Source organism: Anopheles bellator, chromosome 2 (assembly GCF_943735745.2).
Source record: "Anopheles bellator chromosome 2, idAnoBellAS_SP24_06.2, whole genome shotgun sequence".
In the NCBI taxonomy this organism is placed as follows: domain Eukaryota; kingdom Metazoa; phylum Arthropoda; class Insecta; order Diptera; family Culicidae; genus Anopheles; species Anopheles bellator.
This window is the reverse complement of record NC_071286.1, coordinates 70,413,654-70,441,185: the sequence shown is the minus strand read 5'-3', so window position 1 is coordinate 70,441,185 and position 27,532 is coordinate 70,413,654. Positions and strand designations below refer to the sequence as shown.

The 27,532-nt window shown below is 46.6% G+C and overlaps 8 protein-coding genes across 9 annotated transcripts; 4 read left to right on the top strand and 4 right to left on the bottom strand.

Annotated features, from left to right (window-relative positions):
• The first annotated feature begins 4,015 nt into the window (after window positions 1-4,015).
• On the top strand, window positions 4,016-5,079 carry LOC131207953 (odorant receptor 63a-like). Its single transcript, XM_058200588.1, has 5 exons — window positions 4,016-4,031; window positions 4,147-4,393; window positions 4,457-4,525; window positions 4,598-4,946; window positions 5,026-5,079. The coding sequence occupies exons 1-5, from the start codon at window positions 4,016-4,018 to the stop codon at window positions 5,077-5,079; spliced, it is 735 nt and encodes a 244-aa protein (XP_058056571.1).
• Window positions 5,080-5,361: 282 nt separating this feature from the next.
• LOC131207952 (uncharacterized) lies at window positions 5,362-7,224 on the bottom strand. Its single transcript, XM_058200587.1, has 3 exons — window positions 7,164-7,224; window positions 5,655-5,834; window positions 5,362-5,582 (listed from the first exon to the last, which is right to left on the bottom strand). The coding sequence occupies exons 1-3, from the start codon at window positions 7,222-7,224 to the stop codon at window positions 5,362-5,364; spliced, it is 462 nt and encodes a 153-aa protein (XP_058056570.1).
• An 837-nt stretch (window positions 7,225-8,061) lies between these two features.
• LOC131207950 (uncharacterized) lies at window positions 8,062-9,012 on the bottom strand. The gene is made up of 3 exons (XM_058200586.1): window positions 8,815-9,012; window positions 8,585-8,744; window positions 8,062-8,521 (listed from the first exon to the last, which is right to left on the bottom strand). Exons 1-3 carry the CDS (start codon window positions 8,972-8,974, stop codon window positions 8,062-8,064), a joined length of 780 nt encoding a protein of 259 aa, XP_058056569.1. The 5' UTR covers window positions 8,975-9,012.
• A 675-nt stretch (window positions 9,013-9,687) lies between these two features.
• On the bottom strand, window positions 9,688-14,513 carry LOC131206874 (uncharacterized). 2 transcript variants are annotated; one of them, XM_058199458.1, is made up of 5 exons: window positions 14,379-14,513; window positions 13,622-13,771; window positions 11,604-11,768; window positions 11,471-11,526; window positions 9,688-11,384 (listed from the first exon to the last, which is right to left on the bottom strand). In XM_058199458.1, the coding sequence occupies exons 2-5, from the start codon at window positions 13,689-13,691 to the stop codon at window positions 11,241-11,243; spliced, it is 435 nt and encodes a 144-aa protein (XP_058055441.1). In that variant the 5' UTR covers window positions 13,692-13,771; window positions 14,379-14,513; the 3' UTR covers window positions 9,688-11,240. The 2 variants fall into 2 exon arrangements, with proteins under 2 accessions (XP_058055441.1, XP_058055442.1); XM_058199459.1 differs by having other exon boundaries at window positions 14,341-14,418.
• Window positions 14,514-18,217: 3,704 nt separating this feature from the next.
• Window positions 18,218-19,837, top strand: LOC131208633 (N6-adenosine-methyltransferase non-catalytic subunit). Its single transcript, XM_058201438.1, has 3 exons — window positions 18,218-18,411; window positions 18,490-18,651; window positions 18,716-19,837. The coding sequence occupies exons 1-3, from the start codon at window positions 18,346-18,348 to the stop codon at window positions 19,664-19,666; spliced, it is 1,179 nt and encodes a 392-aa protein (XP_058057421.1). The 5' UTR covers window positions 18,218-18,345; the 3' UTR covers window positions 19,667-19,837.
• Window positions 19,815-21,249, bottom strand: LOC131208634 (coiled-coil domain-containing protein 97). The gene is made up of 2 exons (XM_058201439.1): window positions 21,060-21,249; window positions 19,815-20,997 (listed from the first exon to the last, which is right to left on the bottom strand). The coding sequence occupies exon 2, from the start codon at window positions 20,983-20,985 to the stop codon at window positions 19,864-19,866; it is 1,122 nt and encodes a 373-aa protein (XP_058057422.1). The 5' UTR covers window positions 20,986-20,997; window positions 21,060-21,249; the 3' UTR covers window positions 19,815-19,863.
• A 1,947-nt stretch (window positions 21,250-23,196) lies between these two features.
• Window positions 23,197-24,677, top strand: LOC131208245 (antigen 5 like allergen Cul n 1-like). Its single transcript, XM_058200898.1, has 5 exons — window positions 23,197-23,306; window positions 23,380-23,460; window positions 23,668-23,858; window positions 23,924-24,171; window positions 24,235-24,677. Exons 1-5 carry the CDS (start codon window positions 23,285-23,287, stop codon window positions 24,494-24,496), a joined length of 804 nt encoding a protein of 267 aa, XP_058056881.1. The 5' UTR covers window positions 23,197-23,284; the 3' UTR covers window positions 24,497-24,677.
• Window positions 24,678-25,703: 1,026 nt separating this feature from the next.
• LOC131210182 (transforming growth factor beta regulator 1) lies at window positions 25,704-27,447 on the top strand. Its single transcript, XM_058203391.1, has 2 exons — window positions 25,704-26,147; window positions 26,222-27,447. The coding sequence occupies exons 1-2, from the start codon at window positions 26,031-26,033 to the stop codon at window positions 27,308-27,310; spliced, it is 1,206 nt and encodes a 401-aa protein (XP_058059374.1). The 5' UTR covers window positions 25,704-26,030; the 3' UTR covers window positions 27,311-27,447.
• Window positions 27,448-27,532: the final 85 nt, after the last annotated feature.

The window sequence follows — 27,532 nt, the reverse complement described above, 5'->3', positions numbered from 1 at the left end:
CCAAAGGATGTGCGGCTTGTCCCTAGAGGCGCTGGCATTGTTTCCCAAGCCGTCTGGCTCGGTCCGTGACAGAAACCAGTTAGTACCGTGGAAACTCGTCAGAAACCTGTCCACTGCACGTGAGGAAATGTTTAAAGTAGAACATCAAATAATGCATCGTATTACTTCACTTGCCAGTCGTTTTGCTGAAGCAACTGCTTCGCTTATATTTATTGGTCGTTTGTTGTTGGTGTTGTTTCGGCGATTGTCTTACAACGTGAAATCGGAACCGGAAGAAAGGTAACTGGAAACAAATACTTTGAATTTAATTTAATTACTGGCCCGTACCTTTGGTTCCGTCCGTCCCCGTACCGACCACCCCCAGAACGGAGCGAAAATTTATTCCACCTAACGCTTAACCAAACAATCTTCTGCGAGGCCCCCCGGAGTTCTTCTCGCTCGATTCAATTAAAAGTTGCTCATGTCGGGGTGGCGCAACACCGCGAACCGCGGTGTACTGTTGCCGTTGTGACAAGATAAAGGAAAGTGGAAAATTCGCGCAAGCCGGAACCTGAAATCGATTTCGGGTCCCCGGCGGTGGGTCCCTGTGCTGTCGCTTGTATTGGGTGGTTTTGGTGTCATTAAAATAGTGCTACGGAATTTGTTTTCATTATCTCTCTCCTCTTGAACCAACGTCGGTCGGTGATTGTCGGTGGCCTGAATCAACCCTCAGGGTGTTGGTGCGCTTAGCACTCGATCATCTATCAGAGGCGTGCGGTCTGCAATAGTAAACAACCAACGTAAACAGGATATTGGTGGTGGTGCTAAATTCTCACTCGTCCCTGCCAAGCTGGTTGCCAAGCCAGGCGGACATACATATAAGGCAAGGGAAAAAGTAATCCATTATTTTTGGGTGACATTCAAAACGGTATTTAAGATGTTCGGATGGTCCGATTTGCGTTAAATATGCACCGTTTTGTTGGAAAATTTGTTGTCTTTTCAAAACAAGCTTCATAATGCCTCTCTTATAGAAGGGTTGATCGTTATAAACTCGAGCAATCCAATTTCACAATCCTTTTTTGATCTCAGTTTTTCATCACTTATCTGCTAGCTTAGAACGGTGCAGTAATCGACAATAGAGATCTCAATTTAGTGTTTAGCCACACGAAAGTAACTGATTCCAAGTGATGTGAGTTGACGGCCAGTTCAAGTTCGAGTTCATTCCGTTAAACTGCGCAGATGGTAATTCGGGCAATTATGCTTTTTGGTGTAAATAGGGTGGCCCCAAACATTGACCTTCTTTGTGAATCCAGTTTTGCGCAAACGGCTTTAACCTGTTCGATGATTGATCTTTAGCTTCTGGCCGATGCTCTGATTACTAACATGTCGATGGACTTTGATTATTTCTGTGATTTTGTCAACATTTTCGATGACGTGTCTGGCTAGGCTTTAACATAAAAAATAACTGAAACGGGTCAACCAAACCAAAATTTGTCACCACTTGCCGTTAGAGTATCGGTACCACAAACAACATGCGAAATTTGAGCAGCTTAAATTTTGGTCTTTTTCAAAGAAAAACAGTAAAATGTACCCAATTTTCTCTTTGGTAACTTCCATTGTTTACCACCTGTAACTCACAAACGAATGGAACAAACAATAAACAATAAAGCATTTTTTTAAGTGTAAAGTATCAGCTATAAAACAATCCTAAACTTGAAACTGTACGATCGATACTTCACGATATATCGATCATTAAAGTCATCTACCAAGGAAACAATATTTATATTTATTATATATTTATAGCTGTATTTATTATTTACTGACCTAGCAGTATAGCAGCTTTTTCACAAAAAGATGTTGCTCTTAAAGCATAAAACATCCGAAAAAAATCTTGCGACATGAATCAGAAATCATCCCACAGAGAGGATGCGACAAATAGGATGTTTGCTCTGCGAAGTTGCGTAACGCCGGACGGACTCGACGGCCGGAACGACAACATTCACATTGGGACAGGCAAAATGTTTTCCCAATCCTCGTTTGTCGTCCCACGAAAAAACGGACTTACAAAGTAAAAAGCCGGTCGTAAAACGAAGCCCGATGCACCGGGGCGAATTAAAGAAAAACAAATCGGAACCACGGGTGGCCCCTTCCGGTTCGCGATGTTTTCACTTTCTTCACAGCGTGCCGCGCCGTGTTTGGATTTACGCGAGGTTAATATATCATTCGAAGTGACGACACGGACGCTACCGGAATATCAATATCAACCGGCACATCCTGTTCCTTTTTTTGTGCTGCTTAAATCAATATTCTATTTGTTGCGGAACCTGATGTGATTAAACACGCAGTGCCCAGTTCCATTTTCACCCATCACACGCACCAAAGCCACACGCATGGTAGTGTGGCGGACACCACTACCAGAGCGCGGGTCGAGAAATCAAACAAAATGAATCCGCACGATCCGAATCCTCGATGCAACGGAAAAACTCGCGGCAAAGCCAGAACCGAAGTGGACCAGAACCACAGTCGCGGAGCTCGTTGGCGGCGTTGGCGCCACACTGGCGAGAGCACAAGATTTGAAACGTCATCGTGGCGCCCCCAAACTTTTATTTTCATCCCACTCTGCCATCGGGCGCCGGGCGCTCTCGCCAGGACGTTCGCCCGGCGCCCGGCGGCTCGCGTTCTTAATTCTGCCGCCCGACGAGATGGGTCATTCCGATGGGGCAAAAACCAGCCAACGCAACAGCATACCGATGTGGTGACGAGCATCGGACGAGCTTTGTCTTTTCCGGGGTCTCGTCAAAAAATAGCACTTGGCATAGGGAAGGCGCCTCCGTCCGTCGACTGCGTGTGCCATTTTTGGCTGCGGGCGCCTCTGTGCTCGTTTATTTCGCGGAAGAGCATTTTGTTGTTGGTCCAGCTTGGTCGGTTTGGTCCCAGATGAAAATACGAAGATTAAGAGCCTGGGTGTCGAGAATGATAAAAATTACTTTCATTTGCCAGAGACGATGAAAAGTGTCCGCCCAGAATAGAAAGTGCTAGGAGACGCTTCTTCCCGCCGGTCAGTTTTATGTCGAGGTATTCGTTTCTAGCTCTGCCGTCTGTCATTTTTTTTTTCTAACGTGAACCTTCCAGAAATTTTATTTAATACAAAAGAAAACGGAGCCGCACTGCGAAGGTGAGCCTCTAACCGACTTTACTCATGCTGCTCGGAACGCAGAGCCAAGATGAGGCTAACGTTTTAGCATGGCCTTGGAAGGATGAATAAAACATAAAATGTTCCTCAGGCGTATGGACCGAAGGACGAGCCAGTTCTTTGTTTTAACCAATCGTCTTGTTGGCCACTCGCGTCAATCGATCGATGCGGAAAAATGCTAGACTTCTTCATATCGGCACGATAAATATTTACTTAGAACAAATGGCAAACATACCGCCACGGGTGTCGAGGTATCGCAATTCGATTCCGCAGTAATTTTGTTAATCAGTTCGAGTATGAATAATCCAGTTGGGAACTTCTGATGCGAATGCTATGTGTTCATCATTTCAACGTGTGATCGGATTGGGTATATATTTGACTTACAAGTTGAGTTGAGCTGAGTTTTATCCTTGCCCTGAGACCGAGATAGTGAAGATCCCCCGATGGAGTGTTTCCGAAAGTTGCGTATGCAGGTGGTGTTCCGTACGAAGTGGACTGACCGCCACCAGGCGTACGATCTTTTCCACTGGCTTCAAACGATTTCCTTTATACGCCTCTTTGACGACGACTTTATGGTCGGGGCGTTCAATAAGTCAGTGCTCTACACCCAAGTATGCATGACGATAATATTGGCACTCGCGTCTGTGTTGCATGGAGTGAACTATCACGAGGATATGAATCAGGTCGTGGTTTGTATAACCGCCGTTTTCTCACTGCTGGAAGTGTGCTACAAGTTTAACAGCATGGTCTATCAACGCGCAAGCATCAAAGAGGCGATCCAGATTGTGCTCGACGATCGTGTCTACCTTGAAGGGCCCGTGGAGGCGGCTGTTTGCAAAAGATATGATCGTTTGGCTAAGTAACTATCATATTGTTTCATAGATTTATTTACGCCATACGATGATGTGGGTTGTTTTTTCTTCTCAGAAACCTCGTATACTGCTCGTGCGCGTTATATACGTTCACTTGTGCAGTGCTGATCTTCTACCCGGTCGCTGCCGGGTTGGTTAAGGAGCAGGTGCTACCGGTCGGGTGCTCAATACCGTTCTTTGATTACACTCAACATCCGTGGTATATCATCAACTACATCATGAATGCCGCGCTGATCGTCCTTATTGCACTAATGTTTGCGGGGCTCGACGGGCCGTTCTACTTGTTCGTCTGCCACTCTGCGGCACAGTTGGAGATACTGATTCTGTACGCTAGCCGGATCGGAGAGAAGTAAGAAGTTTGAATTACTTGGAAGCCTTTTTTTCCAATATATCGCCCTCCCGTTTCCCGTAGTCCAGACAACCCGGATGAGCAAAGGCGTATCGTAAGAAAGATGTTTGACATTCATACGCGCATGTCGGAGTGAGTATTTCCACACCACAAATACGCCATTCGGTAGTGACAGGGATACTACAGAAACTGTTTCTTGTCCAGCTTTAGCTCCAAGTGCTCCCGCATCTTTCAAGACATATTTCTTAGCCAAACGATCTGTTCGACGATACATATCTGCGTGTCACTGTTCCACGTTCAGTTTAACAGCAAGAGTAACTCCTTCGGGATGGCGTTAACTAATGTTTGCAAAATGTGGCTCTTCTGCTATGGCGGGGAGTTTATAAAAACCAAAGCGAACGCGTTCAACAATGCCCTGTACGCCTCCCGATGGTACAGGCAGTGGGTCCGACGCGATCTCGCCGATATCCTGTTTATGATGGCGAATGCTCAGCGGAATTATGGTTTCAGCGTCGGTGGCTTTCGGTACCTCTCGTACGAAACATTCACAGAGGTAAGAACAGAGCTGACCGCCGAGTGGCTGCACCGAATCCCATACGTACTCCAATAATTTCCATACGGATTTTTTGTAGATCATGAAGACGGCCTATACATGTAACGCTTTTTTGCAGCAAGTGTTCAAATGATTGTGGCAATTTTCAAGGATCTCATGTTAAACGGGAACGGATCTTGACGACCTGCTTGGACGTGGACGTGGATCCATCGAGGAGGGCAAGCACCACAATAATAAATAGTCTTTGTTGCAGAACTTTATGTGCCATTTCTCAATGATAATCAAATGCACGCCAAGTTCGATGTTTGAGTTTGTCCTTAAGTTATATTATTTTTTAAAAAGATCACTTCTCTTCTCTTGCACACTATGTTCTGTAACTTAGTAACTGTAACTTAATTGTACAGCAACTCTTCGTCTAGAATGGGGCGGTCAGTAATCTAAGAACGACGCCCGCGGACAGAAGAGCCACGATCGATGCGGAATGCTGCGCGCTTCCATTGCATCCGTCGGTCGGGCACTGGCAAACCACTTCCTCGTGTCCACCATTTTCTACGCTGTAGCAGGGTCTGTGGTGTCGCACGTAACCGCATTCTCGCAGAATCCGCGTATGGTCCGGTTGATTCTTACCGCCAAGGACTGGTGCCGAGACGGAAGACAGAAAGATCAGTCAGTTTATCGACCTTACGCGCAACCATCAACACCTCTTACCTAGAACAAACATGGACCGACAGAACGGATCCCGTCCCTCGTCGTCGCGAGGACACTCTTTAAGTAACCGACCGACCACGGTCCGGTTGTCACCGTATTCTGACTCGTTGAACGACTTCGGGGGTGCTCTGCATTCGGAATTATCGTTCGAGTTACACTGGTAACAGCGAAGTGCGTGCCCTGGTTGGAGAAAGGGGAAAACAGAAAGCCATTCGAAACATTGAAACAATCGATCGTACAGTGTTCTTAAGCGTAACGATACTAATCAAAGCCAAGCCATGGTCATAATTAATTCGCTCGCAGTCATTCGTCTTGCCGCAGCATATTTCGCACCGTGGCCCTTAATCAATGGCTCAATGTCACGGCATATTTTACGGCCCAATAGTGCTCTTGGTACTAGTGTTACAATAAAAACGTTGGCGACCATTTGTGATGAATTTTGCGACAGAGTCACACTAAAGAACACCGAGCAATGCGGGATACTGTTTATGATTGTTCGGAGCTTGGTTGTGGTTCGTTAAAACACGCAAACGGCACAGAGAACCTTCTGGCTCATTGTTAACCTCTACGCCAGGTCAGTACACGAGAGATTGGTAGAGGGCACTCAGGAGTGATGGAAAAAAAGTAATCATCAAGGCTGAAGGTCCTTTCATTATGTGAACATTGCTCACCCACAGTCTGGACTTAATTTTATTTCGTGTCCTGCACAAAAATATTCATCGAACTAATTAATGTGCGCGATTGTGTAACGTGTTTATCCTTGATATCTCTTGCCCTGGTGCTCGTCGTTCGCCCAACATGGCAGCTGAAGTGAAAGGAACCCCTTCAGCACAGAGCAAACAAACCGTAATCCACCGGCAAACTAGGCGCGAGCCTGAACAAACACTGGACCGGAAGGATAGCCGATGGTGTAAAGGAATGTAAACGAGGTCAGTTACCACGCACCACGGCCGGGCCAGGTTGGTTCGAACCAGAATTTTCCGTCTGCGCCGTATCGCTTACTCTTTCTTCTTCCATCACTTTTCCAGCATTGTTCGCTCCCAAAAAACACTTGGTCGAACATGGCACGGGAAGGTGCTTTATCAGCGCAACCAGTGTTTGTCCGCAGAGCATCGGTTGCCGTTCGACAGAGTCACCTTCGAACCACGAACCTCCCAGCGCCAAGCGGAACAGTGGTTGGTACGGTGTAATTGTTGTGGTTCCACAACAACTAGCGACATGCCAATTCCCGCTGGCTCATCAATCATTTAGCGTATGCCGAGGTAAATAGAGAAATTAGATAAAGTATTGCTTCGTGCGTCGTGCGTGGGCTAAGTTTGTTTGAGGATATATGAAAGGAATGCGAACGGGGTCCGTTATCTGCGCGACAGAGAAAAACCTTCAATGGCCTTGTGGCCGGCCTTGCACTGGAAGCACTGGTCACAATCTTCCCGCCGGCCCGCTTCTGTTTCACTTTCTTGGACTTGGGCCTCTGGGACTTTCACGAAACGGCCTACTTGTGGCACCTACCCAAACTAGCACCACCGATCACAACGATCAACGTTAGTCTTATGAAGCCACTGGTTGCCATGGCACCGGTCTACTGCCGAGACGAACTTACAAACCGGCTGAAGGTTTACGGTAAACTGCCCGGGACGGATCGATCCGTTCTGATCTTATGTGCGGAACCGTTTTCAATTCGCTCATCATTGTTAATTCCCCGACAAACAATCTGCTTGCCGTCATAGCGGCCGTCTGATTAAAGCGATTAACGAGCGAGCTAGCGCAAGATGGATCCGGAAAATATCCGGATGCTCGTTCCGGTTCCGACAGAACGACGTTGGCGATGTTTGGCAACGTTTCTGGGCCAGCTTTTTTGTTTTCAAATCATGCTCTGTACTTAGCTAGTAATCAACTGTGACGTAGGCAAACCGGTTTGCGCGTATCGCTCCCCTCCAGTGGCGGAGGGGTGGACCTAGATTCATCATCGAATCCGCTTGGTGTAAAAATTAACGTGCAATTAATTATTCCACAGTAACGCACTGTGCCGAGCACCTGATACTGTTTTAATGAGTGTGACAGTACCATTTTAGCGCGTCCGTGCCAAAAATCGATCTTCGTTCGATCGTTCGATCTTCGGCTGAACATTGGCTATCGATAAATCGTTGATCCTGGGGCGTGTCTCACAGTTTAACAACGGCTCGGCGGTTTGACTTCGGTACACGTCAAAAAGTTATCGGGTGTGGGCATGGTAACAGTTTTTGTATTAAAGTTGATATGCGCGAGAATAACTTAAACGCATCGTGTGAATTTTTTATTCATTTTAGCTGCCGTACAATACAATATGACGGCATGTTTTATAAAAATTACATTCCCATTTCGAACGAACGAATCGAACGATATCTGCGAAAGCTACTAAAACGTTACTTTAATTATAAGCCCGCTTCTTGATGACGGCCACTTCCGGCGCTTGCTCAGTGTCTTCATTTTCGAACTCCACCTGGTACAGTAGTTGCTGTATCTTGAGCCGTACGAGGGCATTCTTCTTTTTCGATAACCTCTGCAACACCGGTGCACAGCTCAGCAAGAACCGTTCGTCCGGATCGACGATCGGTTGTGGATGTTCCGCCTCGAAGCCACACGTTTCACTTGTTTTTCTGGTAGAGGGTCGCTTGCGAGGCGCCGAAGAAGCCTCTTCGGATTGCAGTTCTTGAACATTCTGCTCGTCCAAATCAACCATCGTCATCGCCATTTCTTCGTCAATTTCGTAGTACTCTGGCTGAGATTCGTCGTAGATGGATTCGTTGGACGCTTCTTCGACCTTCTGGACGGTCATGTCCGGTGAAGCGGGCCTGCTTTCCCATTTGCTACCGTCCATCATCTTCAAACTGAAACGGAGGACGATTTGTGGTTAAACTTCCCATCAATTAAAGGTGACAGGCAACGCTTACCGGTACACCTCGACGTGGTCTCGCAAGAATAGTAGCCTCTCATAGTAGGGCCACAATCTTCGAACCGCTTGTGACTGCTGTTGGTTAGGTTGCATTTCCATCCGGTAGTGTTTGATGAAATTGTCTCTCAAGCTTTTCCAGCGCTTTTTGCAAGATTCAACTGCAACAGAATGGGAACAACACGGTGTAGTCGGGTTTCCTGTCCTTACGACTACGCTTCCGGCGTATACCTTTCATATTTACCGCTTCGGCAATGCCGGTCCACGCCAGTTCTGTAACGCTGGCTCTTCGATAAGTCGAGCATTTTTTGTCGTATAAAACGGGCCGCTTCTTAACTTCCGCTATCAAGCGCTCGATGTCCAGCCCATGGCCGGATGTGCTTGTCTCCATGTTTTATACTTTACAGTAATTCTTAACCCAAGAAACACGCAACGTTTTTCAAACGATTCCGTACGCGGCGCGAATCGTTGCTTCGGCAGCGTTGCTGTTGTAAACAAAGCTACGCATTGAAGTTTGGACAACGCGTAAGCTCTTCTGGCAGCACTGGTAGCGTCGTTTATACTGGCGGTGCCGTTACTGCGAATTCGAAAACAGTCGCCGTTAATGGTGAAAGAAACGAAACCAAAGAAACCAGCCTTTTTGCCATGGTCGTGCGTTCAAAAGAATTTGAAATGACCCTTTTTATTCAGTATTTGATCCAGTGGGAAAGTGAAGCGAACAAAAAACCAACAAACCAAAGCACATATAATCGTTAACAGGAAGACGATCTGTAATCGGGAATTCATTGAGAACCAGCCAAATAAAAGGCTGTGGCGGGGAGATCAATCACGTTTTCTTTCCATTGGCACCTTCTGGTTCGCTGGTACTACCTACGGAACACGATTAATCGTTGCCTAATTTAACCTACCTTCACTTTCAGGCGGCTTGAGCGCAGAGCCATCATTTCAATGCTGAGAATATTTAAGTTACAGTTGTAGATTTACTTAGCAGGCGCTTCACGAACGATCGACGGAACAAAGTTTATGCTAATCAATACTTACCACTTCCCCATTGTAAAATGGCCGCAACGCCGCTATTGTGCTAAATGAGCCAACAACACAGTGTTTCGCGTTGTTAAGAGCGTCGGGTGTAGCTTCCAATTTATTATTTCACTGTCTTGGGTTCGAAGATGTCGTGTAACAAAACGGAATATCACAAGATCAATTGTTGTCGCACATTATGCTTGATAACGTGTTTTTTTGCGTTAGATTATGTTTTTACTGTGCTAATTTGGCGCCATACATGTCTTTAAACAGTACTATGTCCCAGCAATCCTAATCCGTGTGTTTCGCTTATTTAAAATTAGTTTTTACTTTCAAATACGTGTGTCGTAAGGGACTTGACGTAGTGTTTTGTATTTTAAGCTTTCTATTGTCCGGTTTTGTATTTTTGTCTTCTGTTGCGTGTTTTGCGCGTCTACTCAATTGCATGTATTAAATCTATTGCGATCGCCGCGAAGCCGTGGCCGTGCGTGCTTCCGTATAGTAATGTGAATAAACATTTAATTTGTGAAAGTATGAAGAAAAGACGGCAGTTCATCACCGGTGTGTGTCTACGAATTGTCCTCCTGTTGGTTTAGTTAAATCTTTGTCGAAGCGCTCCAACTTTACGAACAAACACACCACATGAAACATCTCGAAAACTAGTAACACGTTTACGTACCACAGCTGTAGGGAAATTGAATTTCCTTTTCGTGTGTTTTTCGACGAACCCATTCGGCTTCGGTTTCAAAATTGCCCGTTCGTGGCACAATTTCCCGGTGCCTTCTGCAGCGGGATGTCGCTTAACAACTATCGTGCTTATAATTCTTTCCTGTTTATAGATTTTTGGTTGCCATTCTGCTTTACCCCCTTCTCTGCCGTGCGTTTGTCTGTTGTAGCTCTATTGTTCTCTACGCGTTTTCCGGGTTTCGTTGTTTTTCGCCTATGAGTTAAAGTTTTAGTAGCGTTTCGATGGCCATCTGATAACTAGATAACAACTACAGCTACAAAAGAAAAAGGAATTTCGAGATTTCTTCCCACACAAACGGTTACTGGTTCCATTCACTGTCCACACTTTCTTTGGTATGTGCACCGTAAAATCATACCAATCCGCGAGGCGAACTGGCCAACGTTCGTCGACTGAAAAACCGCGGCCTAGTTGACCACCGGCAACCCACCCCACCGCCCAGTGGTACGGATGTTATCAAAATAGTAAGCAAAACCAAAAATAAAAGAACTCCTCCAAAACGCGCGTATAGTACAAAAGTTGCAACTGCATGATATGCGGGCATGCGGTACTTGTAAGATCCGTCCGACCGATCCGTACGTTTAAACTATGGCAGCATTGAGCCCAAATCTACGAGCATTGTGCTCCGCATAATGCAATCCCACTCAATTGGCAATCGTGCTAATAACATCTAATAGCCCTATTCGTAACGTCAATCTTAGAAATTATGTTCAACGAGCAACGCAAGTTACTGGAAAGGATACGACAATCAAACTCATAGCCCTACGGATGAAGGGGGATTCTTTTGTGGTGGGACATGAGGAATAGAACGGGCGAGGAAACGCACACAAAACATAGCGGAAGATTACTAGTGCCGGTGGATATGTGTCGGGTGATGCCAATGAGAGGATTAAGCACGAATCATGAAAGCGATCGCACCGAACAGCAGCACTCCGAACGCGACGGACAGGGACGAGGCACCGTTGCAGTTGTCGTCGTAGCAAGCGCACACCTCTTGACGGCCACCGAATCCGGAACGCTGGTAGCATTTACCCTGCAGAAGAAGGAAACAGAATAGAACAAGGGTGAGATTGGCCGCTGCGCACGACCGACGATGGCGTCGGTTCCTAGTTCCGGTACCTTGTAGGTGGACTCGTCCCAACCACATCCACGGATCACCCGGTTGTCGGGGGGAACTGCAAACGAGAGCATCAAACCGTCGTGCTAAGTGCTAGGAGAGAACACGGATAAGCCTCGGGCAAAGGGTACTTACGATTGTTGACCGGGAACTCGATGATCTGAACGATCTTCCGGCAGAACGTGTACTTGTTGCCATCCTTATGGTCATTACAGTCGACCGACATCGTGTCCGGCGGGTTGTCATGTGTGCAGGTTGAATCTTCAGCACTGTTGCACTCGAAGCAACGGATAGCATCACCTATGGGAGGGCAAGAAGAATGACTGCTACGTTAGAAGGCGGTCGGTTTCATTACTCAATCACACAACGCAGATCTTGAAGCCGTAGGTCTGGCCCCATAAATGCAATCCGTTCCCGTTTTCTATCTTCCACACTGCATTTCCTACATTTCCTTGCACTGGTGCTCGCTCTGCACCGCGCATTAGAATGTGTTCGATTCGTTCAACGATTTTATTTATTTCCTTTGATAAGACATTTTTCAATGGACCTATGTACTACCGCGTACTGTCGCAACATTGTTATCAGCACAGCAAAGCAAAAACATTCACATGTTGATTGTATTTCAATGAATTTCAAGTCTTCGGCCGAAAAAACTCAACGGCAACATCGTTGGCTCTTTCGTAAGGACGAGCAAGACGCGTCTAAATTTATACCCGATCGGGTTAAAAAACATCTGGTGACCCTGATAAGAGAAGTTACGTTAAACACGTTACAATTTAATCCTTCTGATAATCCGCCTGTAAAATGGTCATTCCCGGGTGCGATTTTCCTTGCCAGTAAACCGGTTGTCGTAGAACGTAGAGACGCTGCACAAGAAATCCATATTCATAGATTCACACCGCAAAGGGGATTCCGTCGTCTAGTAAAACACCGTGGACACCGAGCAACAGCCTCGGCACATTAGCTGACAGAATACTGTTTGTTTCCGACAAAGAGAATCTCACGTAGAGCTGGCACTGAGGGCACCTTTAAAACTGTTTCGATTCTCGCTAACAGCTTTCAAGCACGTGCCAACGGTCACGGCCTGCTAACGAGTTACATAATGCTTGGGTAAAAGTTTTTTTGCGATAGAGTTTCGCATCTCAGAAATCGCTTCAAGGGCGCGCAGCAGGACGATGGTTTCACATTGGTTTCGACGGAGAGGAGCCAAAAATTTGTGGCGGCCGTGTGACATAATGGGAGCACGATTCCACCCAGCAATTGAGACAATTGAGCAGAACTCTTCATGTCTTGGTTAATTCTTTCAACCCAGACGACTATATTTAATTCATTGAAATGTTGGCTGCAACCTTAATCCAATCAATGGCCGTTACAAGGCACGTGACGGAGAAAGCATCATAAATGGTATCTTGCTCATCGTTCAAGGCGCCCTTTCACGCGATAGGCCAATCAAGATTATTACCACGGTACGCGGAAGATGAATTTGGTAAGCACATGACCTTGACGGACCGAAATATTGGCCGTGGGTGGGACGCACTCAAGTGACTAGCCTTGGTTGGTAAGCTAATGTTTTCCAGAACTAGAGAATGAGCTAATGAAGTGGCCATTACACCCTTGCGCTAAAATCGTTCTCTGTTTGGTCGAATCGGTCGTTAGATCGAAGCAACTTGGTTTTCAGTTTGCATTGGAAGCGGCGCACACCTTGCTTACGTAACACTCGCTGTGGCATTTTCCAGCCCAGTCAAATGCAGTCTTAGCGGAAGTGCACCTTCAGAGTTGCTGAATCCTGGCAGCACTTTGCCTTTCGCCGGTTTTCTCGCTCTTTCTCATTACCAAGCTGTGCCACTGTGCGCGCCACTTTCTCTGCCTGACTGACCTCTCAGATCCTTCTAGTGACGGAGGAGCTGGCCTCGTGTGAATCACTGAACGCACCCCATTACACAGGCCGGCTCAGGCCATTCGCTCCGCATACATCCAATTAAGGTCTGAATTGAATAATGTCTTCCTCGGTTTACCTCCAGAGAAAACCTTCGAGGGCGCACACGTATTTCTTACGGACTGAGGATCCGCAATGCTCCGATTGCAGCGGGATTTTTACCAACCGAACGGCCGCTCCACATGACCCCCCACCGGCAGCACATGGAAGCACTTACCTTTGTGAACGAAAATTGCAAGCAGCATTAAGCTGACGAGAAATGCGGACTGCTGCAGTGCGGACATCATGATCACTGGACGGTTCGGGTAATCTCGGCACAAGAAAGGATTTGGTCCGGAATGGAACTTCCTGAAATTTTGGCCCGCACCTGTCAAAAAAGGAAGAAGTTACACACCAGCGCACACGCACAGACACACACGAGCGAGCGAACGAGCAAACTAGGATCGATTTAAGTCCCGCGCATACGCATAAGGATGGGGAATTTTGAACTCCAGCACCGTCCGACAAAGGCCTACTCTGTTGCACAATCGAGCCCGGAAAAAGCATATTTTACACCGAACGCGGCGAGCAACTTGCACTGGAAGAATGTCTATAGTTTATGTTTGGCATGCATTATTTCGCTACGATTGCCAATATTCCTACCACTTTTTCAATCTATTTGGTAGCAACCACGGCAACAGGGCACACAACACGCATACACTGAGCAGGAGGAGGACGATCCTTGTTGAAACGATAGGCCAGAGTAATTGTTTGCTCGAAAACAAGGCCATAGAATGTCGCCAGGCGATTACACAATCAACGCCAGATGTTGCGTGAACGTGTTTCCGGTGCTTTTCATTCTATTTTCGCTACTGTTCCGGAATCCTTTCTTATTACTCTCAGATACTCTACGCTTCTGCCACTGTTTCAAAATGCGCTTGCCAACTTTTTCCATACCATGGGAACGGGAAAAATATTTAAAGAAATCACCGTACCACGATTGGTTTCCACCGACGGAAGTGAAGAAAACAACCTGTTCTTGTCACGAATGAAACCGAACTGGGGGTTCTCCAGCGAGCGTTGCGGGTCGTTCCCGCAATGGAACACTCTCACAATCTCAATCTCTCCAATTTGTCCGAACGCGCGATTTCGCTCGGAACACGGACTGCTCGGCCTCTGAACGCGCCATCTTTTCCCCTTTACACAGAGAACGCTCGCCAGGTTCCTTCAAGAAGTGAATCTACCGTATTTTTCCGTGTATAACGCGCACCCGTGTATAACGCGCACCCATATTTTACGAGACCAAAAATGGAAAAAAAGTTTTTTACTTCACATTTTTCAGATATGTGATATCCAACAAATACCAAATGATAATAATATATTACTCTAAATACTCTATAAATATTCTAAAGTAGACTAAAGATAAAATGCGTATACATTGCAAAAGACATACTAGTATTTTATATTTCGTAATGATCTTCAAACTCATATTCGCTGCTGTCTGAGAAATTGATATTCTCTAATTGCTCTTCACTGTACTCCTCATTCTCACTCTCTGAAGAGTCCTCATAAATTGCGACATCTTCAGATCCATGCTGATGCCACATTTTTTAAATGATTTCACAACAACTTCTGTTTTAACTCCCTGCCATGACTTAAAAACGATATTGTATGGATAATTATATTCCTAACAAGTGTTTCATTTCATAATTTATTCAATAATACCATAGAATATGTACCTAAAAGGGCACATTTGTATGTTTGGAGGAGACAAAATTTTTACTCCCCTTGTATAACGCGCACCCAGATTTTAAAGCTAAAAAAATTGGGAAAAAAGTGCGCGTTATACACGGAAAAATACGGTACTTACGAGTTCGTTCAATTTTTGAATTTCCATAAAACAAGCAAACTGTTTCTAACATGCTGGAACAGCAGTAATTGATGCCGAATCGTGTCTTAAGAAGGTGATGGCGCTAATGAAAACTCTGCCGCTCTGCAATGTGACGCTTGACCGTTACTGCGAAATTGATTATCACTTTCAATTATCGTTTACGGTTAGCCTCACATTATTTTCCCTCGGATGAACACGAACGAACAGAAACGGATTACTTAAGAAATCATTGAATGCATTGAAAAAACTTTTTCCGGTGCTAACTTGCGGTATATTATTTTATTTTGAGATCGTTTAAATGGCCCTACATTCATGTATGGAAACAAAGTATTGAATGGTTAAAAATAGTATGGTTCAACTAGTAGTTTTAAGTATTTTTAGTTTGCTTTTAGAAGCATTGCGAATATTTGTTCTTCCGCTCCCATCATAACCATGTCAGTCTAAAATAAACTGTGTCCGATTACGTTCAACAGAAACAACGTTCAGGATCAATTTCAGCCCCTCCGTAAAGTTGTTAATCACGTCCCAGTATTCGAATAGACTTTGGTCGAAGTGCTCCTTCATTTCAGTACCACATAATTCTCTACCGAAGCGAATAGAACGCATATACTGCATGCAGACGTTTACTATTTCTTCAAGATCTTTTTCCAGTGCTGCGACCGTCGGATAATCTCCCTTTTCGTTGATCAAAACGATCGTGCGAAGATCTTTAAACACAGGATTCAACAGATAAAAATCAGGAAACTAAAAGAATAGAAGGGAAGAAGCACAGAAAAATGGTTGTTTAATTTGCATCAACTGGCAGCATGATGGAAGATTTCAAATTGAGCATTCGCCCCCTCAGCTCGCCCCAAACGTTGCATCCGAAAAGCGAGACAAAGCGCCTATTACTCCGACACTGTCTTTTAGGTTAAATCTACAGATGAACTTACACGTGCTTTGATAAACCAGGGATTGAGAAAGTATTTGGCTTCTTCGATTTCAAATACTTGGCGGATCACGTCATTGACTGCTTCGATCTCGCGATGAGTGTGTTCTGGATGTGAAAGATTCAAAATCGGCGCAGCGTGGTTCTTCTCAGAGTTTGGGTACTCCGTCTCCATGTGGCCGCTATAAAGAGTGGTCTGGTTCTCGTACGCTTTAGGCGAGTAGGGAACGCTCGGTTCGCATGTAGGTTTTTTGTCCGCTCGCTTGGTTGGTTCCGGCAGTCCCGGAGGCTTACGCAGCGTTTTGTAAACGCCAGTGCGAATGTAGTCTCCATCGTTATTCGGGAAGCTTACGTCTTCTGCATTCTCGGGGCACGAATCGGCACCGTTGGTGTTTTCGCCGTAACCGTTCGAAGCCATGGCCGCTGTAAAGGTCATCGGAAAGCCAACCAACCCTCCACGGTGCGATGCGAGGTGACTGAGATTCGTGAAAGACGTGATCAAAGATTCGATCAGCTCACGGGTCGCTTTGTGCCATTGGCTTAAAGCCCTCGGGAACTGGGAACACAGCTCTCGCCGAACATACATCAGTACTGCCGGTTGAGCGACCGCATACCCTTTTACGATGAGCCAAGCGCCCATAATCCGTATGAAGACAAACACAAAGTCCTTGAGCACCCACGCCAATCCTTGGGAATTTATGTTGGACAGGACGTTATCAGCTTTGACTAAATCCTGCTGCAGCCGGGCACAGAGGCTATCGATTTTCTTGAAACAGGGACGCTTCTGGAAGTGGCCAATGAACGAGTCGACCGTTTTGCATCCGCGCAAGGCTAAGCTGATCATTTCGTGACAGTCGTTTGGCGTCAGCCAATCGCCATCGGTTACATTTGGTTGGTTACATTTTACATTCGCCTTCGCTTCGCTGCTGGCCGAAGAAAACATGTTCAATTAGTGTTAAAAGAAGACGATGGACAAGTTGCTTAACGGGAATGAAATTACCTGTGGTCGTAGGGTCCTGCGCTGCTGGTTGCGTTGATGCCTCCAATTACGGAAGAGACTTCAAGCACGTTCATCATTTGTGTCTTACGAGTTGTAGCATCCATCGGGATCGCTGGCAGAGGTGACGGATTTCTGCGAAATTGAACCCAACACTGTTAGGAGGAACTAGTTGCACAAATTCAGCAGCGAAACTCACAGGTAGTTAAACAGTTCGCGTGGCATATGCATTTGAACGTGCGCAGTCAAGGCATTAACATAGTAGCCATCGGTCGGCTGCAGCATCCTTGGTGAAAGCGGCTGCTGCTGGCGGTACATGGCGGGGACGGGGAGCATCACGGAAGGTGTTCCCGGAGCCTGTGACGACTCCCCCATTGCCACAGAACGGAGCATTGGTGGTGGCACTGAGAACAAAGGAGCGTTAGCTTCTGCCGGGAGCGCTAGTGGTGGAAACTCAACAGGATTTACTGAGTATAAGGGGAACAAATCGTTACGTTTCCTAATTCAGCGTAAGCGGTAATAATCAAGGTTTACTTACAAAAGTTGGGTAGACTCGTATTTTGCGAATTGTGAGCGGGAGCCATGTTTCTTTTAGATTCGTTTCCAGAAAAACTTCCAATACGTTTCTACGAAGCACGAACCGCCAACGGTTGACACGAACCAACTGAGCGCGTTCGCAGGATGATTTTGGCAATTTTTGGAGCAGCCTACTATGATCTGGTAAGAGGAAGATAAATGATGTTTAGGTGCGAATATCTTTTCAGAGCTCAGAGCTTAGCTTTTCGCCCTACACATATTGCGCACGGAGGACTCGAATTGTTTTTATTCTTCTTAAACATAGCGAAATGTTTGCCAATACTGCAGTATTTTTGAATAAATTTCAAAACAGTTCTACAGCCAACCTACCACAAAACACCTACTGGCAGTAAAGCGAACCAGCGAACTGTCAAACCGCTCTGAACGGCGAGAGACAGAGTAAGAACGATGATGCTCTTGCTCGCTTGATGAGTCGCTCAGTTTGGAGTTTTATTGTTGTATGTTTTATTGTTCTGCCGCACAGTGACTGCATCATTTTGCCGAAACGCGACCTAGACGATCATTTTGGTAGCACTCGCTACTAGCCTTTTAGTGTAGAACCAGCCAACGATGAGTGATTTCATTAAAAAGCGCCGTGAGAAATCACATAAACGCAAGATGCTGCTTGCCCAAACCGTAAGCCATCGTTGGCGAAGCTCGTCGGAACAAACTTTCTGCGGATCCTGCATTACATATCTGCTCCATCTCTCCTAGTTCGGTGTGTCCACCGTGGAGGACCTTAAGCAAGTGCTGGGCACGGAGGATGAGTCACCAATCAACAAATCGCAGCGTTACGAGGACGAGGAAGCCACCAGATCTTCCAAAAAGTCTCCCAGCGAAGGCCTGGTGTATCGGGATTCATCAACGTTTCTCAAGGTGGGTGCAATCTTTCATAGCCTCAGCGGAGCCCATAATTCGTTCCACCGTCTACCGTCTGCAGGGCACACAATCGTCCAATCCGCACAATGACTACTGTCAACACTTTGTGGATACTGGCCAACGGCCGCAGAACTTTATTCGCGACGTCGGTCTCGCGGACCGGTTTGAAGAGTACCCGAAGCTGCGCGAGCTGATACGACTGAAGGACGAGTTGATCGCAGAAACGGCCACTCCGCCGATGTATCTCCGTGCCGATCTCAAGACGTTTGATCTTAAAAATCTCGGTACAAAGTTTGACGTAATTCTCATCGAGCCACCGTTGGAAGAGTACGCACGGGGCGGAGCGGCTGTGGCGGCAGGTGCGCCACGTAATTTTTGGTCGTGGGACGAAATCCTCGCACTCGATATCGGAGAAGTGGCCGCCCACCGGAGCTTCGTGTTTCTTTGGTGTGGCAGCTCGGAGGGCCTGGACATGGGACGTAATTGTCTGCGCAAATGGGGATTCCGGCGGTGCGAGGACATCTGCTGGATACGCACCAACAACGAGTCACCCGGCCATTCGAAAATACTCGAGCCGAAGGCGGTGTTTCAGCGCACGAAAGAACACTGTCTGATGGGCATCAAGGGAACGGTGCGCCGCTCGACCGACGGGGACTTTATTCACGCGAACGTCGACATTGATCTGATCATCTCGGAGGAGGCCGACTTCGGTAGTCTCGAGAAGCCGATCGAAATCTTTCACATCATCGAGCACTTTTGCCTGGGGCGGCGCCGGTTGCACATTTTCGGTCGCGATTCAACGATACGGCCTGGCTGGGTCACGATAGGCCCGGAACTCACGAACTCGAACTTTAACAGCGAGCTTTACGCGAACGCGTTCGAAGAAAACCCCACGACGGGCTGTACCGAACGGATCGAGGCTTTGCGGCCAAAAAGTCCGCCTCCAAACGGCAAGGTGATGCGCGGTCGAGGGCGAGGCTTTCCCCGCATTCGAGGAAGAAGCCGACTATAGGGTCGACCGGGCAAGTGCCGCACACGCGGGATAATGTACTTTTACGTTTTCATTTAATTTCATTTCTTTTTTCCAATAGCCAAGTGAAAGAAAGAGTGAGAGAAGAAAGAAACAAACAGGAATTACACACGAACCATTTATAACGGACTAATAAAAGTATCATATTTTCAAAACAAATCGCTATAAACGGTTTCCGACTACTCATCGCTGTCGTATTCATAATGTGGCTCACGGAACCTCGATGCGCCTTCACCGTTAACGCTTCCCTGCTCAAGATGTCTCATATACACGTCCAAATCATCTTCGCTCTCGTCTCCGACGGCACCAGCGGGACCACCTTCAGCGCATACCACTTCCGGCTCGTCTCCGTCGTCGTCAAAATACTTCTCCTGCTCATCTTGTTCCACGATGTCCAGATCATCATACTCGAGCGAATCGTCCACCTGCGAGTAGTCGAATTCTTTGTCCTCGCCCGCGATGAAGCGAGCGTACATGATGCCGTTAAATTCGTCCCGCAGCAACTGTCGCTCACCGACAGTCATGAGGTGTGCCGGAGTTGATTGGCGCTCTCGGGCCTTTTTGTGTCGCTCCTGAAGTCGCATTTCTAAGCGCGATTCTTCCTCATCGTCAAAGTTTCCCCACTGAGGACGTGGAAATGCGGGGGAGCTAGGTCGGGAATGGCGATTCGATTCCTCCAACCATCCGGCACTAACCTTAGCGCTCGCTTCCTGTCGACACTCTTCTTGTTCCTGTTGGTGCAGTGTTTCCTGAGCCTGATCTTTGTCTATCTGGTTGTAGATAATGCTCACGACACTGCGCGGTAACGGCACGCTCGCATCACGCTCCCGTTTTTCCCTCTCGGTCATGTACTGACCCACGAGCTGATCGTACAGCAAGGGTTCTCGTTGCATCATTTCCTGCTCGCTAAAATACGATCCATCTTGGCACAGCTTCAGCAACGCTGCGTAGCGACGATTGCGAACATCGATGGCACGACCACCATTTTTTAGCCGTCTTATGCGCTCCAAGTGGTGATCGATTTCATACCGCTCGTCGGGACTGTACGCCAACGTTTGCTCGTCTTGTTCAAAGAACCTCAGATGGTCCTCTTGCATAAACAGGCCGAACCGTGATAGGAAGGTTCCGTGGCTCTTGCTCAGCACCTGGCGGAGAATGTTTTCTTTTTCCAGGCCGCTTATTTCAGGTTCGTTGATTTGCTGATTCTTGTAAAACACATGGGCATTTCCGGCGATGTGGGCGAAAATTTCCGATTCACTAACGGGCCTTGAACAGCCGGCGTCTTCGGCATCTTCTGTCATTTCATAAATTGCCTGAAAACGATTCGATACGAAGTGGATTTACTTTTTGCTAGTCCTTTCTACGAAATGCGTACTTTCGGAGCGATAATAATCTTGTTTATTCACAAGAATCACCGCTTAAACTTAAGTTCCACGCTTGTTTCCCGATCCTCGAACTCTCTTATTTGATGCTTGTTCCGAGGCCTATTGGTTTACTAGTGGTTTCATCATTCGTTTTGCCAGAACGTTTATCGTTTAACATTAACATTTTAACATCGTTTTACATTTTGCGGTAAAACATTTTCAAGTTGTTACAAGCTTGGAGCTTGGCAATACACTTTTTGACAGCTCTCATTTTACAGCGGCAATTATGTGTGTTTATTTACTCCACTCCATTGTTTTGAAATTCAAATTTCTATCGAAATACAGTTACGAAATCGATGAATTCAAACGGATGCAAGCCCAAGCCGAAATATCGTCTTGGTTGTGATAAAATCGAGAGTTCTCAAACAAAGAACCATTTCCACGCACACCATTTGTTCCGATAATCCTTATCCTTACCGTTCAAAAATCGATTCGCCATTGACCAAAATCACATTGCCCGTTCGATTTGCATTACGAAAAGATGGCAGAAAAATACCCATTAGTTTGCGCAGCTGTTCTGTTGTGTTCTGGTCAACCGCACAAAACACCAACATCGAGGAACATGGCTGCTTCGCCACGGAATCTAGCCATTGACATTGTCCGAAAGGCTGCCAATCCAATGTAAACCATTACGGTTCGACTCGAAAACAGAAGGAAAAGCCCTTGATCGAAAACAATTGCCATGGTCTCAAATATCGCTATAAAAGGCTTGCACTTTCTGCTCAAGTAACCCCTGTTAGAGCTTTCAAAGCAAACAGCAGGCCCTAATTGAAGAAACACGAGCCACAGTTACACGAGTATAGAAAATAGAGCCACCCCAGAATGGAAGCCAATAATTGAGATGAGGGGGGTTGATAAAAACATGTTTTCCGTTCACGTGGTGCAGTAATTAGCAATGAAAACCTAATGCTCGCCAGTTCCTCTGATTGCCTGCCGTTAATATCTGAAGTCGAAGTTTTCCCCCAATAGCCCCAAAGCTTCAACATTAATCAAACTAAACGCTCCCACATTCCAAGGGCAGATCGAGAGTTGGTTTACGAGCGCAATAAACAGAGCATAGCTTTCGATCGCGACAAATCGTGCAGAAAAATTTCCAACAAATCGCACGTGGTCTTATTTTAACATGACAGGGGATTTGCAAATTAGTTTTCACGTGAAGAAAAGCCAAATGTTGTTCGCCATACTGTCTATCATCATTTATTTTACTTCATGTCAATTATTGGTAGGTGAATCATGTATTGAGAAAAGGTAGTAAATGATTCCATCATTCACCGTTAGTCATCCCGGAACTGGCTTGGTAAACAGGAAGCTGGGCTTCATTGTTTAGTCTTTTTCATTTGATGCTACGAAAGAAAGAAGATCCGGCTGGCTTTCAGCACTAAGTGATCAATCGATGTATCAAGTTCAGGTCGTACCGTTTAGCCCACGTCCTGAAGGGGTACTTAACAGTTACAGTTTACGCATGGCGTTTGCGATTGCCGGGATCACGAGCGTTGCTAGTTGTGCGCTTAGTCAGCAATTATAGAGACGGACAAACTCGGCCTACACTCGCGCGAATTCCCACCATTGTTTTTGGTGGGAAAGTGCGCGGAAGTATATCATGTTCTAGTATTTCTGCTTCTTGTTACTCACTAACACTATCGATGCCCCTTGCTACAAATTTAGGCACAACATAGTGAGCACACCTAGTCGTAGTCTTTCCCAATTTTTATTAAAAATCAGTTAGCAGTTACTCGTAGTTAATCTGCAGTCCCATGAAGGTGACATGCCATCCAATTGTATAAATCCTGCTTACTCCACTTCCTTCTGTTGTACGTCAAACTGTTCAACGCTCATTATCCATTTGCCAATGATCAAACGCACACAGCTCGCAGCTTGGAAGCTTGTTGCCCGATTGCGTACGGCTTATCAGTGCATCGAGATCGCTTCGCCACAATTCCGGAAAGCTAATCAATAGCGCCACGGGCCGATTCTCGATCGTGGGAGGGAAGCTGCATATTTTATCCTCGAGCGCATGGGCGCACAGTTTTCCACCACTGAGCGTTGCGTAGTATAAATAGGGCGTTCCATAAACCGGATGCGGTTAAACGCAGTTTGAACTTTCGCGAAGTGCAAGCATTCACATTGTTTAGTTGGAAGCTGTTCTACAACAGTGAAGTACATTTACAGTTACAAAATGCAACCTGTCCAAGTGAAAAGTAGGTGATCGCTGTGCGATCCAAACGTGATCCTTCGCAAAATAGTCTGACGTATTTTTACAACTTCCCACAGGGATAGCGTGTGCGGTGCTAATCGCGGGAGTCATAAATCAAATCAGTGGCCAGACGGACTACTGTGAGCCATCTTTGTGTAGTAAGTGTCCCCGTGGCTTTGATGAAAATGAAAATGGAAAGCGTAAAAGAGCCAGACTTTGGAAAGGTTTTGTGGAAATTCGTGACGAAAGCACACTACTGTACAGGGGACTCTACTTAGAGTCCGAACAATGTGAAATCAAAGATTGGAAAGCGACTGTTGAACTTGTGATCAATTTACAGAGCCATTCATTTCCACCAATTTTAGAGAACAATCTGGCACACGTCGGCTGCGGGAAGAGTGGTAATTACGGGCCTTATTGTCCCGTCGATCGCCAGTTGGTGCCGATGACGGAAGAAGTGAAGACCTATATCCTTGATCTGCACAATGTGTTCAGGGCCAACGTAGCACGCGGAGAAGTGACAAACTATGCTTCAGCTTCTCGGATGCCAACGTTGGTAAGTGGCCGCGCTGCTGTTACTTTGTGTTGTCCCAGTTTTGACCCCCACGTTTTGGTCGACAGGTTTGGAACGAAGAGCTACAGAAACTAGCCGAGTACAACGTTAAGACCTGTATCTACGGTCACGACTATTGTCGCAACACGAAAGATTTTCCACTGGTCGGACAGAACATTGCGGCCAATTCGTTCTACGGCATGGAGGTGACTCCATTAGATACCATGACCGAGTTGCTGTATAGTTGGTACGGTGAGAACGAAAACGCCAACCAAGACTACATCGATTCCTATCCGCTGCTGGGACAAGATCCACCGTACGCATGAACGTTGCTTCGATGATTCTTTTGACACTAAACGGTTTAAATTTCATTCAACAGGAAAGATATTGGGCACTTCACACAGATTGTGATGGACAAGGCTACGTCCGTAGGATGCGCAATGATACAGTACACACAGAATGAGCAAGGCCACGACTGGGTTCATCAGAACTACGTTTGCAACTATTCAAACTCCATTGCACGCGGACATCCGGTGTACGTCAGGGGTAACCCTTGCGAGTTGTGCGTCACTGGCTGCAGCTCCAACTATCCTGGCCTGTGCAATATCGGAGAACCTGTGCTCCCGACGGCAGCATGGTGAAACCCGTTTTGAGCGTCCGGTTTCAAGTCGAGAGGAAAAACTGATCACCTGCAGCACAGTCGAACATGCTTGATGAAGTTGAACAGTTTTAAATTTTATTTATTAATACGCGAAAGCATTTCACTCCATTTGCCACTGTAAGCCAGCTAAGTGAAACAGCATTAAATGTAACGATCATCGATACGAGCGCCTCAGGCTGTGTTCGATTTCGGGTGGGAGCATTGTTGGGTGTGGAATTGTTGAAAATGTGCTGGGAATGATTATGATCTGTCTTTATTTGTTTCACACAGCATTACAGGAAACACCGTGACGTCGAAAACGCAAACGACAGTGAACTTCTTTTTCTGTCATGTTGAGGAGTTAATTTGCGTGTTTTTGTATTTAATTAAACACGTCCATTAACTCTGGTACATGATGATAAAAGTGAGCATCGAAAGTTTGCGGACAAGTGCAACGACTGCTTCCTCATGTTTTTTGCTGGTTACTGCCCTGCTACATAATATAGTCCGCTGCCGTTTGGGCTCCTTTTGGATTTTAGATGGCCATTCATTTCGTTTGCTCGTTGCTTCGGGGATATGCATTTTTCAGCTTTTTCCATCAATAATAAAGTACATTTTATTCAACAACATTTGAACCAGAGTGTCCGTTTGAATTTTTCCTTCCGAAATATTGGCGTTCAACTACTCTATACCGAAAGAGCCACCAGCTTTCGAATCGTCGGCGTGCCGACGACGCGGACACAAGAACGGTATTCGATTTCGTAACTTTTCGTAAATTGGAATTTCCAAACAACGGCGATCACGGTGCCCTCTGGTGGCCGGTACCGACATGAATGAATGTTGCCCAAAGTTTGCACGGAAATTTGTGAAATTTGTGAAATTTGTGAAATTAAAAGCAAAAAATCACACTCTTTTGCCGCTGTAAAAATGAGAACTCTCAAACAGTTGCCGCTGTAAAATGAGAACTGTCAAACAGCGTCCCGCCAAACTTGTAGCAACTTGATGATGTTGTTTTAACGCAAAACGTAAAACGATGTTAAATGTTAATGTTAAACGATGTTAATCGTTAAACGTTCTGGCAAAACGAACAATGGATCGGGAAACAAGCGTGGAACTTCACGGAGACACGTTCACGCCCCATAATGACTGCTTCATAATAATGCTTCACGGTCCATAATGACGGACACTACGACGCGGCGAAGCGACAGTTCAGCGTGTGTGTGTTGTGAACGTAGCTTTTTTGCCGTCGCTTCACCAGCCCAAGTCAATGTCGCTGAGACATGCCCTATCGCCACCTTATTTGTGACTGAAAATGGTGTCGGAGTAGTGCCGCGATTACGTGAACGTTTGTGCTGCGTCAGTTCGAGGGTTTGTCCGGGTGGCGCAGAAACCGGTGGCGGTTGGTGGCGTTCGTGAAGGGCCGCTGTTTTAGGCGCGAAACCGACTACCAGCGATCGAGGACCACGGCACTTTGACCAACCCGAGCCTTGTTTGCTGGACTACGGAATACCGTAACGAACGCGGGTGTCTGGTGCATGGCAATGGAAAGTACCAGCGCTTCCGAACCCCCACCGATGACGGAAGATGATATTCAGGAGAACTACCGTCGTAAATACCGCCGAATGAAGCGGATGATAAAAGATCTCGTGTTTGTAAGTAAAGTTTCCCCAAGACCCCCGAGGGCTTACGTGGAATAAGTTTCATTATATTTATATCACTTTTGCAGGAAAATGCCGCCCTTTGCGATCACATTTCGCAGGTACAGGAAAAGATCAGTCAGCGAAACGAGGAACGAAGGTATCTGCTGAAGAAGCTGCTCGATCACGAGAACGAACTGGAAACTCAGCTCGGTCGACCATGCAGCAAGCTGAACGAGTTGATCGCCAACAGTTTGCCGCCTAAGAGACAGTACAAGAAGCGTGAAAAAAATCCTACCAATGGTGCCACTCCCGGCACTACCGCGGTTGGTACGGAATCTGACAAACGAGCTGGTGAGACGACCGAAAATGGAACGTCCGCTAGCAAACCTAGCGTATCCAAGGAAGGCAATAAAACGGAAACTAGCAATGGCCTTAAACCGGGTGGGAAACGTGGCCCCGCAGTTACCGGTAGTGGGAAGGGAGCAAAAAGAGGGCGTCCGGCTGGACAGCGAAATAAGAAAAACCGAACCGAACCAAACATTACGGACCTCAGTCGGACGACCACAGGTGGTGGACACCCCTCGTACCCGGTGGTGGTCGGGGGTTTCACGATACAGAACCTCGGAGAGATTGCGCCCGATCGGTCAGCGTACCATAGCGAGTGTACGATCTACCCTATCGGATACTGCGTCACACGACCGTACGGTCACTACAAGGACCCAGCGAAACGGTGCATTTACACGTGTCGCGTGCTGGACGGTGGCGAAAGGCCACGCTTCGAGATTATGCCGGACGGGGCTGACGCGGACGGTGTAATTACGGGAGCGTCTACCGATAGCTGTCATGCGCTTCTCTTGCAGCGAATTAACGCCACCCTCAATATACGTACAATCGATTCACGACCCTCGGGCGATTGGTTCTTCGGTTTGGCGCACCCGACCATCTCGAGCCTGATACAGAGTTTCCCGAGCTCCAAGCAGTGCGCCAACTATCGAGGCGTCAAGAAGGAAAACTTCACCAACATGGATAAGGAGAACGATCCGACGCTCAACTATGAGGCGCTGCTGCGCCACATCACGATCTCTACCTACCATACGGTGCCGGAGATCAAGGAGGAACCGCCCGACGAGTTGTTCGACCATTCCGAGGGTAACTCCTACCGTTTGTCGGTTTGAAATGGGTTTGTTTTTTTCGGCTTATGTACATATAATAACACGGCGCGATGGATCGGAGCGGGTCTTAAATTTCGACACACACTCAAGCTTTAGTGGTAAAATAAAGTAGGAAAAGAGAGAAATGATGTGGCACGTTCTTCGGATAGTAAAATTAATTTTCTACGAACCTCTCGTGTGGCTTGTACATTTTATGTAAAGGAAAATAAAAACAAAATGGGGACT

Coding starts and splice junctions, on each gene's coding strand:
- LOC131207953 (XM_058200588.1), top strand. Junction 4,394..4,456: donor GCTAGCCGGATCGGAGAGAA/GTAAGAAGTTTG, acceptor CGTTTCCCGTAG/TCCAGACAACCCGGATGAGC. Junction 4,526..4,597: donor ATTCATACGCGCATGTCGGA/GTGAGTATTTCC, acceptor TTTCTTGTCCAG/CTTTAGCTCCAAGTGCTCCC.
- LOC131207952 (XM_058200587.1), bottom strand. CDS start 7,224: ATGGCAACCAGTGGCTTCATAAGACTAACGTTGATCGTTGTGATCGGT. Junction 5,835..7,163: donor GATCGGTGGTGCTAGTTTGG/GTAGGTGCCACA, acceptor TTCTCCAACCAG/GGCACGCACTTCGCTGTTAC. Junction 5,583..5,654: donor TCGGTCCATGTTTGTTCTAG/GTAAGAGGTGTT, acceptor TCTCGGCACCAG/TCCTTGGCGGTAAGAATCAA.
- LOC131207950 (XM_058200586.1), bottom strand. CDS start 8,974: ATGGAGACAAGCACATCCGGCCATGGGCTGGACATCGAGCGCTTGATA. Junction 8,745..8,814: donor CGAAGCGGTAAATATGAAAG/GTATACGCCGGA, acceptor ATTCTGTTGCAG/TTGAATCTTGCAAAAAGCGC. Junction 8,522..8,584: donor GACCACGTCGAGGTGTACCG/GTAAGCGTTGCC, acceptor CCTCCGTTTCAG/TTTGAAGATGATGGACGGTA.
- LOC131206874 (XM_058199458.1), bottom strand. CDS start 13,691: ATGATGTCCGCACTGCAGCAGTCCGCATTTCTCGTCAGCTTAATGCTG. Junction 11,527..11,603: donor CGAGTTCCCGGTCAACAATC/GTAAGTACCCTT, acceptor TCTCGTTTGCAG/TTCCCCCCGACAACCGGGTG. Junction 11,385..11,470: donor GGGACGAGTCCACCTACAAG/GTACCGGAACTA, acceptor CTTCTTCTGCAG/GGTAAATGCTACCAGCGTTC.
- LOC131208633 (XM_058201438.1), top strand. CDS start 18,346: ATGAGTGATTTCATTAAAAAGCGCCGTGAGAAATCACATAAACGCAAG. Junction 18,412..18,489: donor AGATGCTGCTTGCCCAAACC/GTAAGCCATCGT, acceptor CATCTCTCCTAG/TTCGGTGTGTCCACCGTGGA. Junction 18,652..18,715: donor ATTCATCAACGTTTCTCAAG/GTGGGTGCAATC, acceptor TACCGTCTGCAG/GGCACACAATCGTCCAATCC.
- LOC131208634 (XM_058201439.1), bottom strand. CDS start 20,985: ATGACAGAAGATGCCGAAGACGCCGGCTGTTCAAGGCCCGTTAGTGAA.
- LOC131208245 (XM_058200898.1), top strand. CDS start 23,285: ATGCAACCTGTCCAAGTGAAAA. Junction 23,307..23,379: donor GCAACCTGTCCAAGTGAAAA/GTAGGTGATCGC, acceptor AACTTCCCACAG/GGATAGCGTGTGCGGTGCTA. Junction 24,172..24,234: donor CTGCTGGGACAAGATCCACC/GTACGCATGAAC, acceptor TTCATTCAACAG/GAAAGATATTGGGCACTTCA.
- LOC131210182 (XM_058203391.1), top strand. CDS start 26,031: ATGGCAATGGAAAGTACCAGCGCTTCCGAACCCCCACCGATGACGGAA. Junction 26,148..26,221: donor TGATAAAAGATCTCGTGTTT/GTAAGTAAAGTT, acceptor TCACTTTTGCAG/GAAAATGCCGCCCTTTGCGA.